Source organism: Myxine glutinosa, chromosome 1 (genome assembly GCF_964187855.1).
Source record: "Myxine glutinosa chromosome 1, kmMyxGlut1.1, whole genome shotgun sequence".
NCBI lineage: Eukaryota > Metazoa > Chordata > Myxini > Myxiniformes > Myxinidae > Myxine > Myxine glutinosa.
The window spans coordinates 356,285,303-356,298,573 of record NC_136261.1 but is presented as its reverse complement, the minus strand read 5'-3'; the positions used below and the strand labels follow the sequence as shown (position 1 = coordinate 356,298,573).

At 46.7% G+C, this 13,271-nt stretch overlaps 1 protein-coding gene across 2 annotated transcripts in view; it reads right to left on the bottom strand.

Annotated features, from left to right (window-relative positions):
- Window positions 1-13,271, bottom strand: part of ARL6 (ARF like GTPase 6) — a 54,236-nt gene that overhangs the window by 28,273 nt on the left and 12,692 nt on the right. For both annotated transcript variants that reach the window (XM_068099041.2, XM_068099047.2), the window contains exons 3-4: window positions 4,169-4,230; window positions 3,894-3,962 (exon numbers count right to left, since the gene is read on the bottom strand). In XM_068099041.2, coding sequence (XP_067955142.1) covers window positions 3,894-3,962; window positions 4,169-4,230 — 131 coding nt within the window. The remainder of the gene's footprint in view (window positions 1-3,893; window positions 3,963-4,168; window positions 4,231-13,271) is intronic.

Below are 13,271 nucleotides of genomic sequence, written 5' to 3'. Positions count from 1 at the left end.
CTCTCCGCCCTCTCAAGCCAAACCCCTCATTCTGGGTTGGATGAGCGGGGCCGACTTACTCCTCCCCTCTATGACGAGGTGGAGACCCGCCTTTCTTCCCCAACCCTGCCTCGTGGTCAATGGCGGCTTTGGAGGGGATGTAATTGCCAAATTGAGGCTTGGCCATGACGAAAGGGGAAATGGAGGTTTTTGGGAATGGGAATGAAGGGAATCTATCTCTTTTACTCGGTGCAATGGAGTGTCATTTTAATGGAAGACAAGGCCTTACTCTAAAACACATAATAAGATATAAGCTACTGAACAAGGGTTTTATCGGGTCCTGCAATGTGGTGTTTCATGGAATAACTACCGAGACGCCCTTTTTATCTTTACACAACTCCGGAGGCAGGAGGCGCAGAATAAACAATAATAATAATAAAGCACACAATAAAAAAAAATACAGTCCTCATATCCGCAACAATATATATATATATATATATATATATTGTTACGGACCGCGGATAAGATGTTGGTTTGCCGAGTGGATGGCACCGCGGCCCTAACAGTTACCCCGACTAACCCGATTCCTGAACGTTGGTCGAATCGCGCCACAGATATTCAATGGGGAAAAGACTAAAGCGAAGGATGTGAAGAAGAAGAAAGACAACGGGTAAGGAATACAAATATAATTTATTTACTATTTACAAGACCAAAATAACCAAGGAGAAGGAAGGATAATAAAATAATTTACAGAAGAGGCAAGGCGACACAGCGAAACTTAGCTTAACTATACAGGCTTAATTAATACCCAGGGACAGAACAAACAAAAGACAGACTCACGCGGGGAATGATGATAGGAATGGCAGGAGGTGGATGGCTGGAGGGAGAGGAAGGTCCACTGGAACTGGGTCACGGTCGGGCCGGGAGCGGCAGCTCCGTTCCTCCGCGGCCACGGTCGGCACCGCCGTCAACGCCCAAGCTGCGGTCGTGCGAGCTGCCGCGGGACGAGCTCCGCCGGTCGAGTTAAAGCTGCCTAGTGGAGCCAATGCCGCTTGGTGGAGTTCAAAGCTGCTGGTACTGCTCGTGGTACTCCTCTTGCTTGCTCTCAGGACACTCTCTCAATGCTTGCTCTCAGAACTCCTTCTCTCAATGCTTGCTCTCAGAACTCCTTCTCTCAATGCTTGCTCTCATGGTTCCTTCTCTCAATGCTTTGCGCTGCTTGTGTCCTGCCAACTCTCTGACGCACCTCTCTTTGCACGTCTCTCGCTTGGTCCAACCACGCACTCGGCTCTTGCGTGCGTGCTTTTATAGCGCCTCAGGCGATCAAGCCGCCGGCCTTCAGGACACGCCCCTCGGTGAGCTCGCTTCGGCCCTGATTGGTGGGCACAGGCCCTCTGACTCCACCCTTGATGACGATGGGCGGGCACGCCCTTCTTCCCCGAGCTGAGCACATGCTTAATGGCAGCAATTGTAGTTGGCAATGCGAATGGCAATTGACGAAAAGGGAATGTGAACGGAATCTACTCTTATTTCACCTGGTGCAATGGAGTGTCATCTTAATGGAAGACAAGGCCTTACCCTAATACACATAATAAGGAAATAAACTACTGAACAGGGATATTATGGTGTCCTTCATGTATGCTTTATGGAACTAACTATGGGAACGCCCTTTGACCTTTATACAACACTGGAGTAAGGAGGGCGATATTTTAACAACAATTTACACTACAACAACAAAAAAAACAAACCATTCTCATATCCACAACAATATATATATATATATATATATATATATATATATATATATATATATATATATATATATATATATATGCAAAGATTTGCGGTTGGGAGTATATCCAAATGACTCCATGGTAAGATCTCCAACCTTTAATTGAACAAACAATGACTCAACGTTTCGATTAACAACATGTGAAGCCACACGCCTCCGTTAATCTTCCTCAAGAGTGATAAAATCATCTCAACATCCCCTTACATGCACAGTGGGCGGGGTATATGCAAAGTGGGGTGGGCAATGCTGGACAGCCAATGAAACCGTATCACACCGCTCTCGTGAACAGAGACGTTACCGACCAAATTCAAAAATCAACCGCATATTAACAGCTCAAAATAATCCTGTAAGCAATGCTGGATTATAACGCAAGTGTTGAGAAAATCCGGAACAATCATTACATTTAATCAAAAGTTAAACTTGCAAACAATTAAATTGTAAATTAAATTAAAACTGTAAATATATTAAAGCCAAAATTTTTTAAGACAAAATAAAATTGTCACATTATCAAGATCATCACATGTGGCCCTATGCGGTAAAGGTGAATGCGGGAAGGAGGTTGGTTTTAGGGGGGATAAAATGGGGGGGGGGGGGGAACCAGAGGGGGTTGGAAGTGGATGGGGGGGGGGGGGTGTGGGAGAGGGGTGGTTTGGAGGGATTGGAGGTGGGAGGGGGCAATTGTCAGAATAAAAACCTTGTGTGATATATTATGTGGACTCGTTGTTCAAAGTACGGAATGCCTGCTTCGTTTACACAAGAGTGGGTCAAAAGCTACCGGTAAGTCAACGACCTCTTGTGTGATCGAGGTAACAGTTTCTTCTGTGTGCCAAGCCTCCAAAACACGTCTTCTGTTTCTGTTGGGTGTGGAGCCCAAAATATCAACCCTGTCCCATAAAGGTGTGTGGCCTTCCTTAAGGCCATGTTTGGCAATAGCAGATCTGCTAGGATAATTACATTCAAATGCTTTTTGGTGTTCAGTAATACGTTGACCTAAGGTCCTCCCGGTTTCACCTACATACTCAGCTCCACAACCACAGGGCACCACGTATACCACCCCTGACCTATCCTTCCTCGGAAGCTTGTCCTTGACCCTCATAAGGGCTTGGCGAAGGGTGAAAACCGGTGTGAAACTCACCCTCACTCCTGCCGATTTCAAAATTCTGCCGACCCTCTGTGAAACCCCCGGTACAAAAGGGAGAACACACCAACGCTCGAACACACCAACCGGTAGCTTTTGACCCACTCTTGTGTAAACGAAGCAGGCATTCCGTACTTTGAACAACGAGTCCACATAATATATCACACAAGGTTTTTATTCGGACAATTGCCCCCTCCCACCTCCAAACCACCCCTCTCCCACACACCCCCCCCCATCCACTTCCAACCCCCTCTGGTTCCCCCCCCCCCATTTTATCCCCCCTAAAACCAACCTCCTTCCCGCATTCACCTTTACCGCATAGGGCCACATGTGATGATCTTGATAATGTGACAATTTTATTTTGTCTTAAAAAATTTTGGCTTTAATATATTTACAGTTTTAATTTAATTTACAATTTAATTGTTTGCAAGTTTAACTTTTGATTAAATGTAATGATTGTTCCGGATTTTCTCAACACTTGCGTTATAATCCAGCATTGCTTACAGGATTATTTTGAGCTGTTAATATGCGGTTGATTTTTGAATTTGGTCGGTAACGTCTCTGTTCACGAGAGCGGTGTGATACGGTTTCATTGGCTGTCCAGCATTGCCCACCCCACTTTGCATATACCCCGCCCACTGTGCATGTAAGGGGATGTTGAGATGATTTTATCACTCTTGAGGAAGATTAACGGAGGCGTGTGGCTTCACATGTTGTTAATCGAAACGTTGAGTCATTGTTTGTTCAATTAAAGGTTGGAGATCTTACCATGGAGTCATATATATATATATATATATATATATATATATATATATATATATATATATATATATATATATACATATATATATATATATATATATACATACATAAAGGTATTGTGTTGGTAATATTAACTTGCATGCTCTGGTTCAGTTAGTGTACTGATGAAGACCAAGTTTAAGAAGTAAGAGAGGGCTAGTTACCTGCGGTGGTAATTCTCACCTGTAATAATGCTGCCAGAGGTCTCTGTACCTGTTTTGGCCTGACATGTCAAAAACCGTGAGACAGAGGCTGTAGGGAGCAGATGCAGACGTTACAAGAATAATTTCAAAGAAACAAGCAGTGTTGCGGAGAGGTGGGAGTGGGGGGAGGACGGAATGGGAAGGGGTTAAAGTTAATAAGTTTGATGAAATGTTTGTCATTGCATAATATAAGATTTGCCTCGCAAAAAAGCATGAGTGTGAAAAAGCTTGATGTAAGAGGAATAAAGACAGCACCTTCCAAGTGTCAATCTTTCGGAATTGAAACCAAGTGTTGGAACAATCTCCTGCACATCAGCCTGAAGGAGAAATTGCAGTAATGACAATATGTCAGTTCGGAGTTCGGAGTTTGATCCCGTGATAAAGTTGACATGCGAATTAAAAAAAAATTATTCTGGAGAGATTTCCACAGGGGAAACTTAATTGTCCCAAGGTATCTTTCACAAGTATCATGCTGTTGGGCCGGTATCATGATCATATTGACTCTATAACAAATAAGTTATGTAAAGGAATGAATGTTGTGCAAATGAAATTCAGTAAATCGTATTTGAGATGTTGGAGGTTAAATAGATGGAGTTAACAATATATATATTGTTGAGGTTTTGAGATTGTAAATATGACATCATTAAAGGTTAAAGGTTTGCCCCCCATAGTGAGTCCACAAGCAACACGTAGGCCCATTAGAATTAGTTATGTCATAGTATGTGTAAGAGTAGGCCATTTCCCTAGTGATATCTGCGTTGTGTAAAGAAATGAGCTTAGGTCCTTTTCATTTTGCGGCCACCCTTCGTTTTCATCTATGGGCAAACTCGATCCCGCGCCCCATTTGGCATCCCTCAAGTTTGTTACGCTTTGGCTACCAGCAGCGTTCACTGCCCTTGGTTTTGCTCGAAACTAGTCGGGGACCACGAGGTAGGCCTAAGAAGAGGGAGGAGCGAAAGGGTCGAGGTGTGGCCGCGTCAAGCAGCGCGTCAGAAGGCGGTGACGGTAAGAGCAACAGTCAACCAGGGCTGAGAGGGCATGGCTTGATAGGGCGTGGTACAGAGCGTCTAGTAAGTTCGAGAGGGTTCGCTGGGCAAGGCTATATAAGCCAGCACACAAAGCCCTTGAACAGGACTCGTGCGACAGGACTGATGCGAGAGAACTGCCCTTATGAGGACTGGCCAGAAGGACTTATGAGAAGGACTCGCATGCATACGGAGTTACGAGAAGGGAGAGGCAGGCGCTCGAGTGGGGAGAGAACTGATCCGGAGCACTCGTGTGAGAACTGCATTGAGAGGACCGGCGTGCACACGACAGTTTCGAGGCCATTGATTGAGAAGCGCATTGTTCGCGGTTATTGAACAGTTCGCTTATTACGTACGTGGCTGAGCCGCAAGTGTAACCGCAAAAGCCAGTCCTACCGTTCGCCCTGTAATAATCCCGTGCGCGCCAAACGACACGTGGAGAGCTCCTGCCGTCTGTTTCATCTGCTTCGCGGTGCGAGTTGGGGACCGGAGGAAGAGCTGCCCGGACGCCATTCCTGGACGTGCTGACCTGTTCGTCTGCAACCCTGTGTGAGTGTGTCTGAGAGTGAACAGGCCTGTTTGTCTTGGGATAAGTTAAGAATGTTTAAGACTGCACTGTGTTTTCTTCCTCTTCTTCTTATTGTACAAAGTGGAAATAAATCGTGTTATTCCTTTCTTCCAAATTCGACCGTTTCAGTGATTTCCTCCATTGGGTAAGCGTGGCATGATTACGAACCGCTTGAATTGGGTTTAGTCCTTGATAACGGCTCGGGTCATGGGTTCGCTACCGCTCAGCGTATCCACCAACACCGTGATTCGGGCGGGGCTTATTTCCTCGTTTCTGGGCGGCGAGAGTACTTAGGTATTAGTGATTAGTCCTACGACCCTACTTTGCGCTGTCCAGGAGTGACGTCATAGGTCCCGGGTCCCGTCGGCTAGTCAAAGACAAGGGGACTAATCCCCCCTTGGTAAAGGGGAAAGGCCGGCGCTGAGATCCGCAACAATATGTATATAATTATTCATTAATTTAATTATCATATACCAGCAGATAACCCAGGTTCACCAGACTGTTGTGAGGGAATTCATTCCCAATATAATTTTAAATAAGAAGAGCTACATTCAAAGTACACCGCCCCCATGCCAAATAAACAAATAACATGTCCTCCAGCACGCGACATTGCCGGGGCGCCTTCAGCGTCCGGCAATGCTGCAGTGCAGCATATGGACACAGAATTGGGAGAGAGCAGTGTACAATAATTAAATGATTAATTGCGTAATTAAAATAAATAAATAATAATCGTAAAATAATTAATTTCTTAATCAATTGGTAAATAACATTCCGAAACCACCACTGCTTCATCAGAATCTGTAACTTTTTGAAAATTATTTAAGAAAGTAATCGAAAAATTATATAATTAATTGATTAATCAATAAATTATGAATACACTTTTTAGCCAAATCACTTGGTCACTGTCGTATCCAAATATCAGCTTCCCAACTCAAAAGGTGCCTGAGATATTGCCCAGATGATAAAGAAAATAAATAACCCATTCCTCTTTTTTCCCACCTCTGGAAAAAACTCTCACACTCTCTTCAATCCCACTCCTCCCTCCAGGTTTTTAAAACAGCTGTTCACCACCATCTCTTGTCTTCCCCCATCCAAAACCTTGATCTTTTCTACCCACGTTAATACACTCCAAATCCACTTCTTTCCATCTCCAACCTCTTTCCTGAAATTCCTGGTAGTGTTAATTTGCTTTATACCGTGTACCCCTCCCTCCCCAGCCTCCCCCCTCTAAACCCCTTTCCACTCCCCAGCCCTCTCCCTTCCACAGATCTACCGACGTCCCTATTCTCTACTGTTGTTGTGCTTGAATGCTTTCCTCTCTCTCCCCCTCTTGTCCTCCACTCCTTTTATCATATGTTTTATGTATTCGTGCATGTTTTCCTGTTTAATGTGTTCGGTCTTACACGAGCCTCGACTCTGTATACAAAAAAAAAGAAAAAAAAAAAAAGTAATTAATTAATTGATAAAATAATTAGGTAATTAATCGATTAATTGATAAATCAAAGAATAAAAAATACGATTTTTGTCAAAGCACGTGTTCACTATTGTGCCCAAATTTCAGCTTCCTAGCTAAAAGTATGGCTGAGATAATCGCCCGGCCAAACAAGAATGAAAGAAAGAAAACAGAAAACAAACGGAGTGAAAACTGAGTACGCCCTTTCAGTGTGCATAATCGCCGGGCTGCAAAGGGGTGCGAAGGTGTCCCGTAGGTGTGCGAAGGTGTCCCGTAGGTGTGCGAAGCAACTACTCTGAGCATATACACCATGTGCGCAACAATAATGTTGCAAACCTCCACATGCACTTTCAGGACTCAAGAGCACTTAAAAATCTGGCGGAGATAGTGAACGTCCATTATGAAGCAATATAGGGTAAGGACATCTTGTGCAAAATCTTCTGTCTACAGGTGAGGCCAGGTGAAGGATTTGAGGGGAGTGTAAACGGACAAGTAAAAGTGGTATAGGCATGGCTTGGGAAGCCCCCCGCTGGCCACTTCATGAAGGACTGCACACCCGGCGGTATCGTGAACTGCAACGGGCCCTGGACAGAGGTAGAACGCTTTTGTATCCCGAGCAGCGGAAAAGCCAATCACGTTCTGGAAGGTGGACCCAAAGGGCGCAAAGGCCACGTGATTGAATGCGCAGAGATATCTTCTCTCTTCTTGCAGCTTGGCCTGCGAGCCTTGAACTTTATGCGCTGCGGTCTGCTCTTCCACGCAAAGAAACCACCAGATGACTCACTATCCTGCCAACCATTTGCCCAGCAGACCCAACTGGCCCATACTTATGGTGTTGAGGTGGAGGTGGAGGTGGAGTGGGAGGGGGGGGGGGGGTACAGAGACACCAGTTCATTTGCTCAAGTTCTTGCCTGTCCCCACTGTACAATACAAGCATGTGTGTGTGTGTGTGTGTGTGTGTGTGTGTGTGTGTGTGATTGGTGTCAGAGGTTTTGGTTTCTTTGTACATTAAGTTTGTGTCGTCCATTCCCCTTATTCCTTGTATTGTGCAACAGAACTGTTCCGAGTTTCGTTATCTTGACTTCCGGTGTCATTTCTCCTTTAACTAGAACAGCACTCAATAGAGAGCATACTGCCGCCTGGTGAACAGTTTGCGTTTTGTATCCACTGATAGGCCGAATCTGGATTCAGACCTGAACCAAAATCGAATTGGCTTGTTCTTGTCACCGAACCAACTCATCCACCAAGTTTATTCATAACTAGTCCATAACCTTTAAAAAATATCATGTTATATATAGCTTTTCACACGATCTTAAAAAACATCTCTCTATAGTGAAGAATCACTTGAAAATTAAATAATTATTGTAGCCGAATCCATATTCAGATGTTCTCCAAAATTGAAACTATTAGTCCTTTTCACACACACACAACCTCTCCACCAAGTTTCGTCCAAATCCGTCCACAACTTTTTGATATATCCTGCTATATATAATTTTTGGCCATATCATTCAATGGTGAAGAATCACTTAAAAAATTCTACGAGCTGGATCCGGATCCGGGTGTTCACCAAAATTTAATCGATTCTTCCTTGCCACACACACAACCTGTCCAACAAGTTTCGTACAAATCCATCCATAACTTTTTGAGATATCCCGCTATGTATCGTTTTTGGCCCTATCTCCCAATGGTGAAGAATCACTTAAATAAATTAAATAATTATCATTTCCGAATCCACATTCAGATCTTCACCAAAATCAAATCGAATCGTCCTTGTCAGAAATCCAACCGGTCCACCGAGTTTCAGCCAAATCTGTACACAACTTTTTGAGATATCCTGCTATGTATCGATTTTGGCCCGATCTCTCAATGATGAAGAATCACTTTAAATTTTTTAGTAACCGGATCCGAATCCGGATCTTCACCAAAATCCAATCATTTCGTCCTTGTCATATACGCTACATCTCTGCCAAATTTCGGCCGAATCCGTCCACAACGTTTTGAGATATCTTGTTCACAAACGGACAGACAAACACACAGACAGACAGACAGGGGTGAAAACATAACCTCCATCCACCTTTGGTGGCAGATGTAATAAACAATTTTAAATGCAAAAAGCATCTTCCCGCCTTTTGCTCCCGCGTGCGGGAAAGACAGGCGGTTTGGCCATATTAAAGACCTTGGGAATACTGTATGGCAAATGGTTACAGTCTCCCGGTATTAAAGCGGGAATAGGTACACAAGCGCTGTCTGCTCGCAGTGACCTTGTAAAGATGGTTTAGCCATTCGTGGAGGTACTAGACCTTCGCTCAGACAGTCTGTGTCAGCGGACCCTCTGACATGACAATATCCTTGTGTAGTTCATTGATAACTAGCAGAGTACCCACCCTTTGGGTGGGTAGAGTTTGTGCATTACTTGCTGAAAAAGTATAGTCTGTAGTTTTCAAGAAGACTATACATGTTTGTGTTGTGCATCTAAAAAGGTTTGTTCCAATAGTAGTTAGGGTCTAATCTCGAAAGGATTTAAATGTCTAAAGGGGCCCAAAGACGTCTAAAGGGATCTAAAGTGGCTAAAATTGTGGTCCAAAGGTGTAAAACTCGAAATGGTCAAGGGTGTCGTGAGCTGTCTGCACTAAATAGGTACACAAGTCCTTGTGACGTTCCCAAGGACTTACCCATGTGAACTTGCATTGTCAATCTTAGTAGTGATCAATACTAGAGCCACAAACAGGCTGATCGATGTCGAGAGCGAGCGACGATGTTTGCTGAATGAGATTGAAAAGTGGTGTGCAAAGGCCCAAGTTCCAGCCTTTTCCGTACCCAAGTCAGGGTTGGCACTCTTGCGCCCAGCCAAGTTCTCCCCGCCTGGGTTAAAAAAACTCCCAATTTAAATAAACCCAGTATTTTCCTTGTAGGATGTAACAGGGGATCAAGTCTGTAGTTTGTCTACAGCTCGGTAGCTGGGTAGATACAGTCACGTGAAAAAGGAAGTACACCCCATGTAAAGTTTTGACTTTTTCAACATATTTCAACATACAGCTATTTGATCTTCATTTCAACAATACTGATAGATAAAGGTGATATAATATAACAAATATCATGAAACATTTACATTTTGCAGTCCATTGTATAATTTAAATAAACATAAATGCAAATTTCGCATGTGGAAAAAGTAAGTACACCCCTACATTTATCACTACTTCAAATACCTAAAATTAGAATCAGGCACACCAGCTCAGGTGCAAATGATTAGCACATTGTTAGAGAGGATCTTGGAGGAACATGTCTTATTTAAACCTCAGACATTTAGGTTGGTTTGCTCTTTGTTGTTGAAGTGTGCGGCATCACCATGCCTAGATCAAAATAGCTCCCTGAGGCCTTCAGAAAGAAGGTTATAGATGCCTAAGAGTCTGGGAAGGGATTTAAAAAGATCTCCAAACAATTTGAAATCAATCATTCGTCTGTCCGGAATCCAATCTACAAGTGGAGAAGATTACAAACAACTGCCAACTTGTTCAGGCCAGGCCGTCCCAGCAAGTTCAGCCCGAGAGCAGACCGCAAGATGCTGAAAGAAGTCTCTAAGAACCCCAGAATGTCATCACGGGACCTACAGGTAGCTCTTGCCACTGTTGATAACAAAGTGCACGAGTCTACCATTAGAAAGAGGCCGCACAAATTTGATCTGCATGGGAGGTGTGCCAGGAGGAAACCTTTGCTGTCCAAAAAGAACATCAGGGCAAGACTAAAGTTTGCCAATGAACACCTAGACAAAGACCAGCACTTCTGGAACAATGTGCTCTGGACAGATGAGTCAAAGGTAGAGCTATTTGGCCACAGTTCCAGAAGACATGTTTGGCGAAAACCAAAGACAGAATTTGACCACAAGAACCTGATACCAACTGTAAGGCATGGTGGTAGAAATATTATGGTTTGGGGCAGCTTTGCTGCATCAGGGCCTGGGCAGCTCACCATCATAGAATCCACTATGAATTCTTCATTGTATCAGAGGGTGCTTGAGGATAATGTGAGGCTATCTGTCGGAAAGTTGAAGCTCAACCGAAGGTGGACCTTGCAACATTACAATGACCCTAAACATAACAGTAAATCCACCAAGGAATGGCTGAAAAGAAAGAAATGGAGGGTTCTGGAATGGCCAAGTCAAAGCCCGGATCTAAATCCCATCGAGATGTTGTGGGGGGATTTGAAACGAGCTGTGCATGCAAGAAACCCCTCAAACATCGCACAGCTGAACGAATTCTGCATGGAGGACTGGGCAAAAATTTCTCCCAGTCGATGTCAGAGACCGGCAGACAGTTATAAGAATCGCCTACTTGAGGTTGTTTCTGCCACAGGGGGCAATACCACCTATTAGAGCCAAGGGTGTACTTACTTTTTCCACATGCGAAATTTACATTTTTGTTTATTTAAATGATACAATGGACTACAAAATGTAAATGTTTCATGATATTTGTTATATTATATTGTAGCGGTTGCCGCTGAACATACACAATCGCCTTACACCTGCCGAGGACGCAACCACGGAGCGATCGCTGTGCCGGGCTCGCCCAGACCGCCCGGAGACGCTCAGTCTCACCTTTCCCGGGCATGCCCGGACTCGCCTTTCCCGGGCTCGCCCGGCCCGTCCGGTAACACCCAGTCTCGCCGTTCCCGGGCATGTCCAGGCACGCCCGCCCCGTCCGGCGACACCCAGTCTCGCCGTTCCCGGGCATGTCCAGACTCGCCCAGGTCTCCCGGACACGCCCAGTCGCGCCTTTTAAGGGCAAACGCTCCGGCATGAGATATTCGAGTGCTTGTATATAATGCTGCCCGAGAAACGGGCTTTTCAGTTTACCCGAGTTGATTTGATGCAATAAAGAAACTCGGTCGAATTCCAGCTTTTTGTCGCGTCCATTCTTTCGATTCGAGTTGGAGCACAGCTCCTTCATTGGTGACCTACCGACATGGACACGGCAGTTGCCCTCAAACTGCCTACCTTCTGGGAGGCTCACGCGGCGGTTTGGTTCGCCCAGGCGGACTCCCAGTTCGCCCTGCGAGGCATCACCGCCGACGACACCCGCTTCCATCATGTGGTAGCAGCACTCGGCTCAGCCACCGTGGCCCGCGCCCTCAGCCTCCTCCAGCACCCGCCAGCCGCTGACAAGTACGGCGCGATCAAGAAGCTCCTCCTCGACGCTTTCGCCCTCTCATCGGCGGAACGCGCACGGCGCCTGCTCGACCTGCCCGAGCTCGGCGACACGCGCCCGTCCGAGCGAATGGATTACATGCTCTCGTTGCTCGGGGAGCACGCCCCGGATTTTCTTTTTCAAGAGCTGTCCCTCCGTCAGCTGCCTAGCCAGGTACGCCTCGCCCTGGCAAGCACGCAGATCACGGATCCCCGCGCCCTCGCCAGGGAAGCCGACAAGATCTCCTCGGCAGGCCAACGCATCGGGGCAGCGACCTGGAGCCCGCCGCCGTCCGAAGCAACGCCCATGGCGCCCGAGCACCCGGCACGGTTGGCGGCCGAACTGCCGGCGCAATTGGCGGCCGCGACGCCGCGCCGACCGCCTCCAACATGACGACCGGGGCCTCCACCTGACCAGGCGTGGTGTTACTACCATGCCAGGTTCGGACAAAAGGCCCGGACATGCCGACCCCCGTGCACTTTCGGCAAGTCGGGAAACGGCCAGGCCGGCGTTCATTACCAGCCATGAGCGCCGGCCACATGGGCAACTTACTTTTTATCAGGGACAAAGCGTCCGGACGGCGCTTCCTGTGTGACACCGGCGCCCAACTGAGCGTCATACCCGCCTCCGATCAGGACAGGCAGTCCGCGGTTTGCGGCCCCTCCTTGGTGGCGGCCAACGGATCGGCCATCCGCACCTTCGGCCCGCGCAACGTCACCCTCTGCTTCGGCAGCCAGCGCTTTCATTGGACTTTTGTGACCGCAAACATGCCCATGGCTCTGCTGGGCGCCGACTTCCTCTGCGCACACGGGCTGCTGGTTGACGTCAAACGGCGTCGCCTCGTCAACGCCGAGACCTTCAGCTCCCTGGCATGCACGTTGAGCAGCTCCGCGCCAAGCGAGCTAGCATGCACCCTCCAAGCGGCGAACGAGTTTGCTCGCCTGCTCGCGGAGTTCCCGGCCCTCATGCGGCCGACGTTTTCGGCCGTCGCGGTACGACATGGTATCGAGCACCACATACCAACTACGTGCCCGCCGGTCTACGCCAGAGCCCGCCGCCTCGACCCAGCCAAGCTCGCCGTGGCCAAAGCCGAGTTCGACGCTTTGGAACACCTCGGCATCGTGCGGCGCTC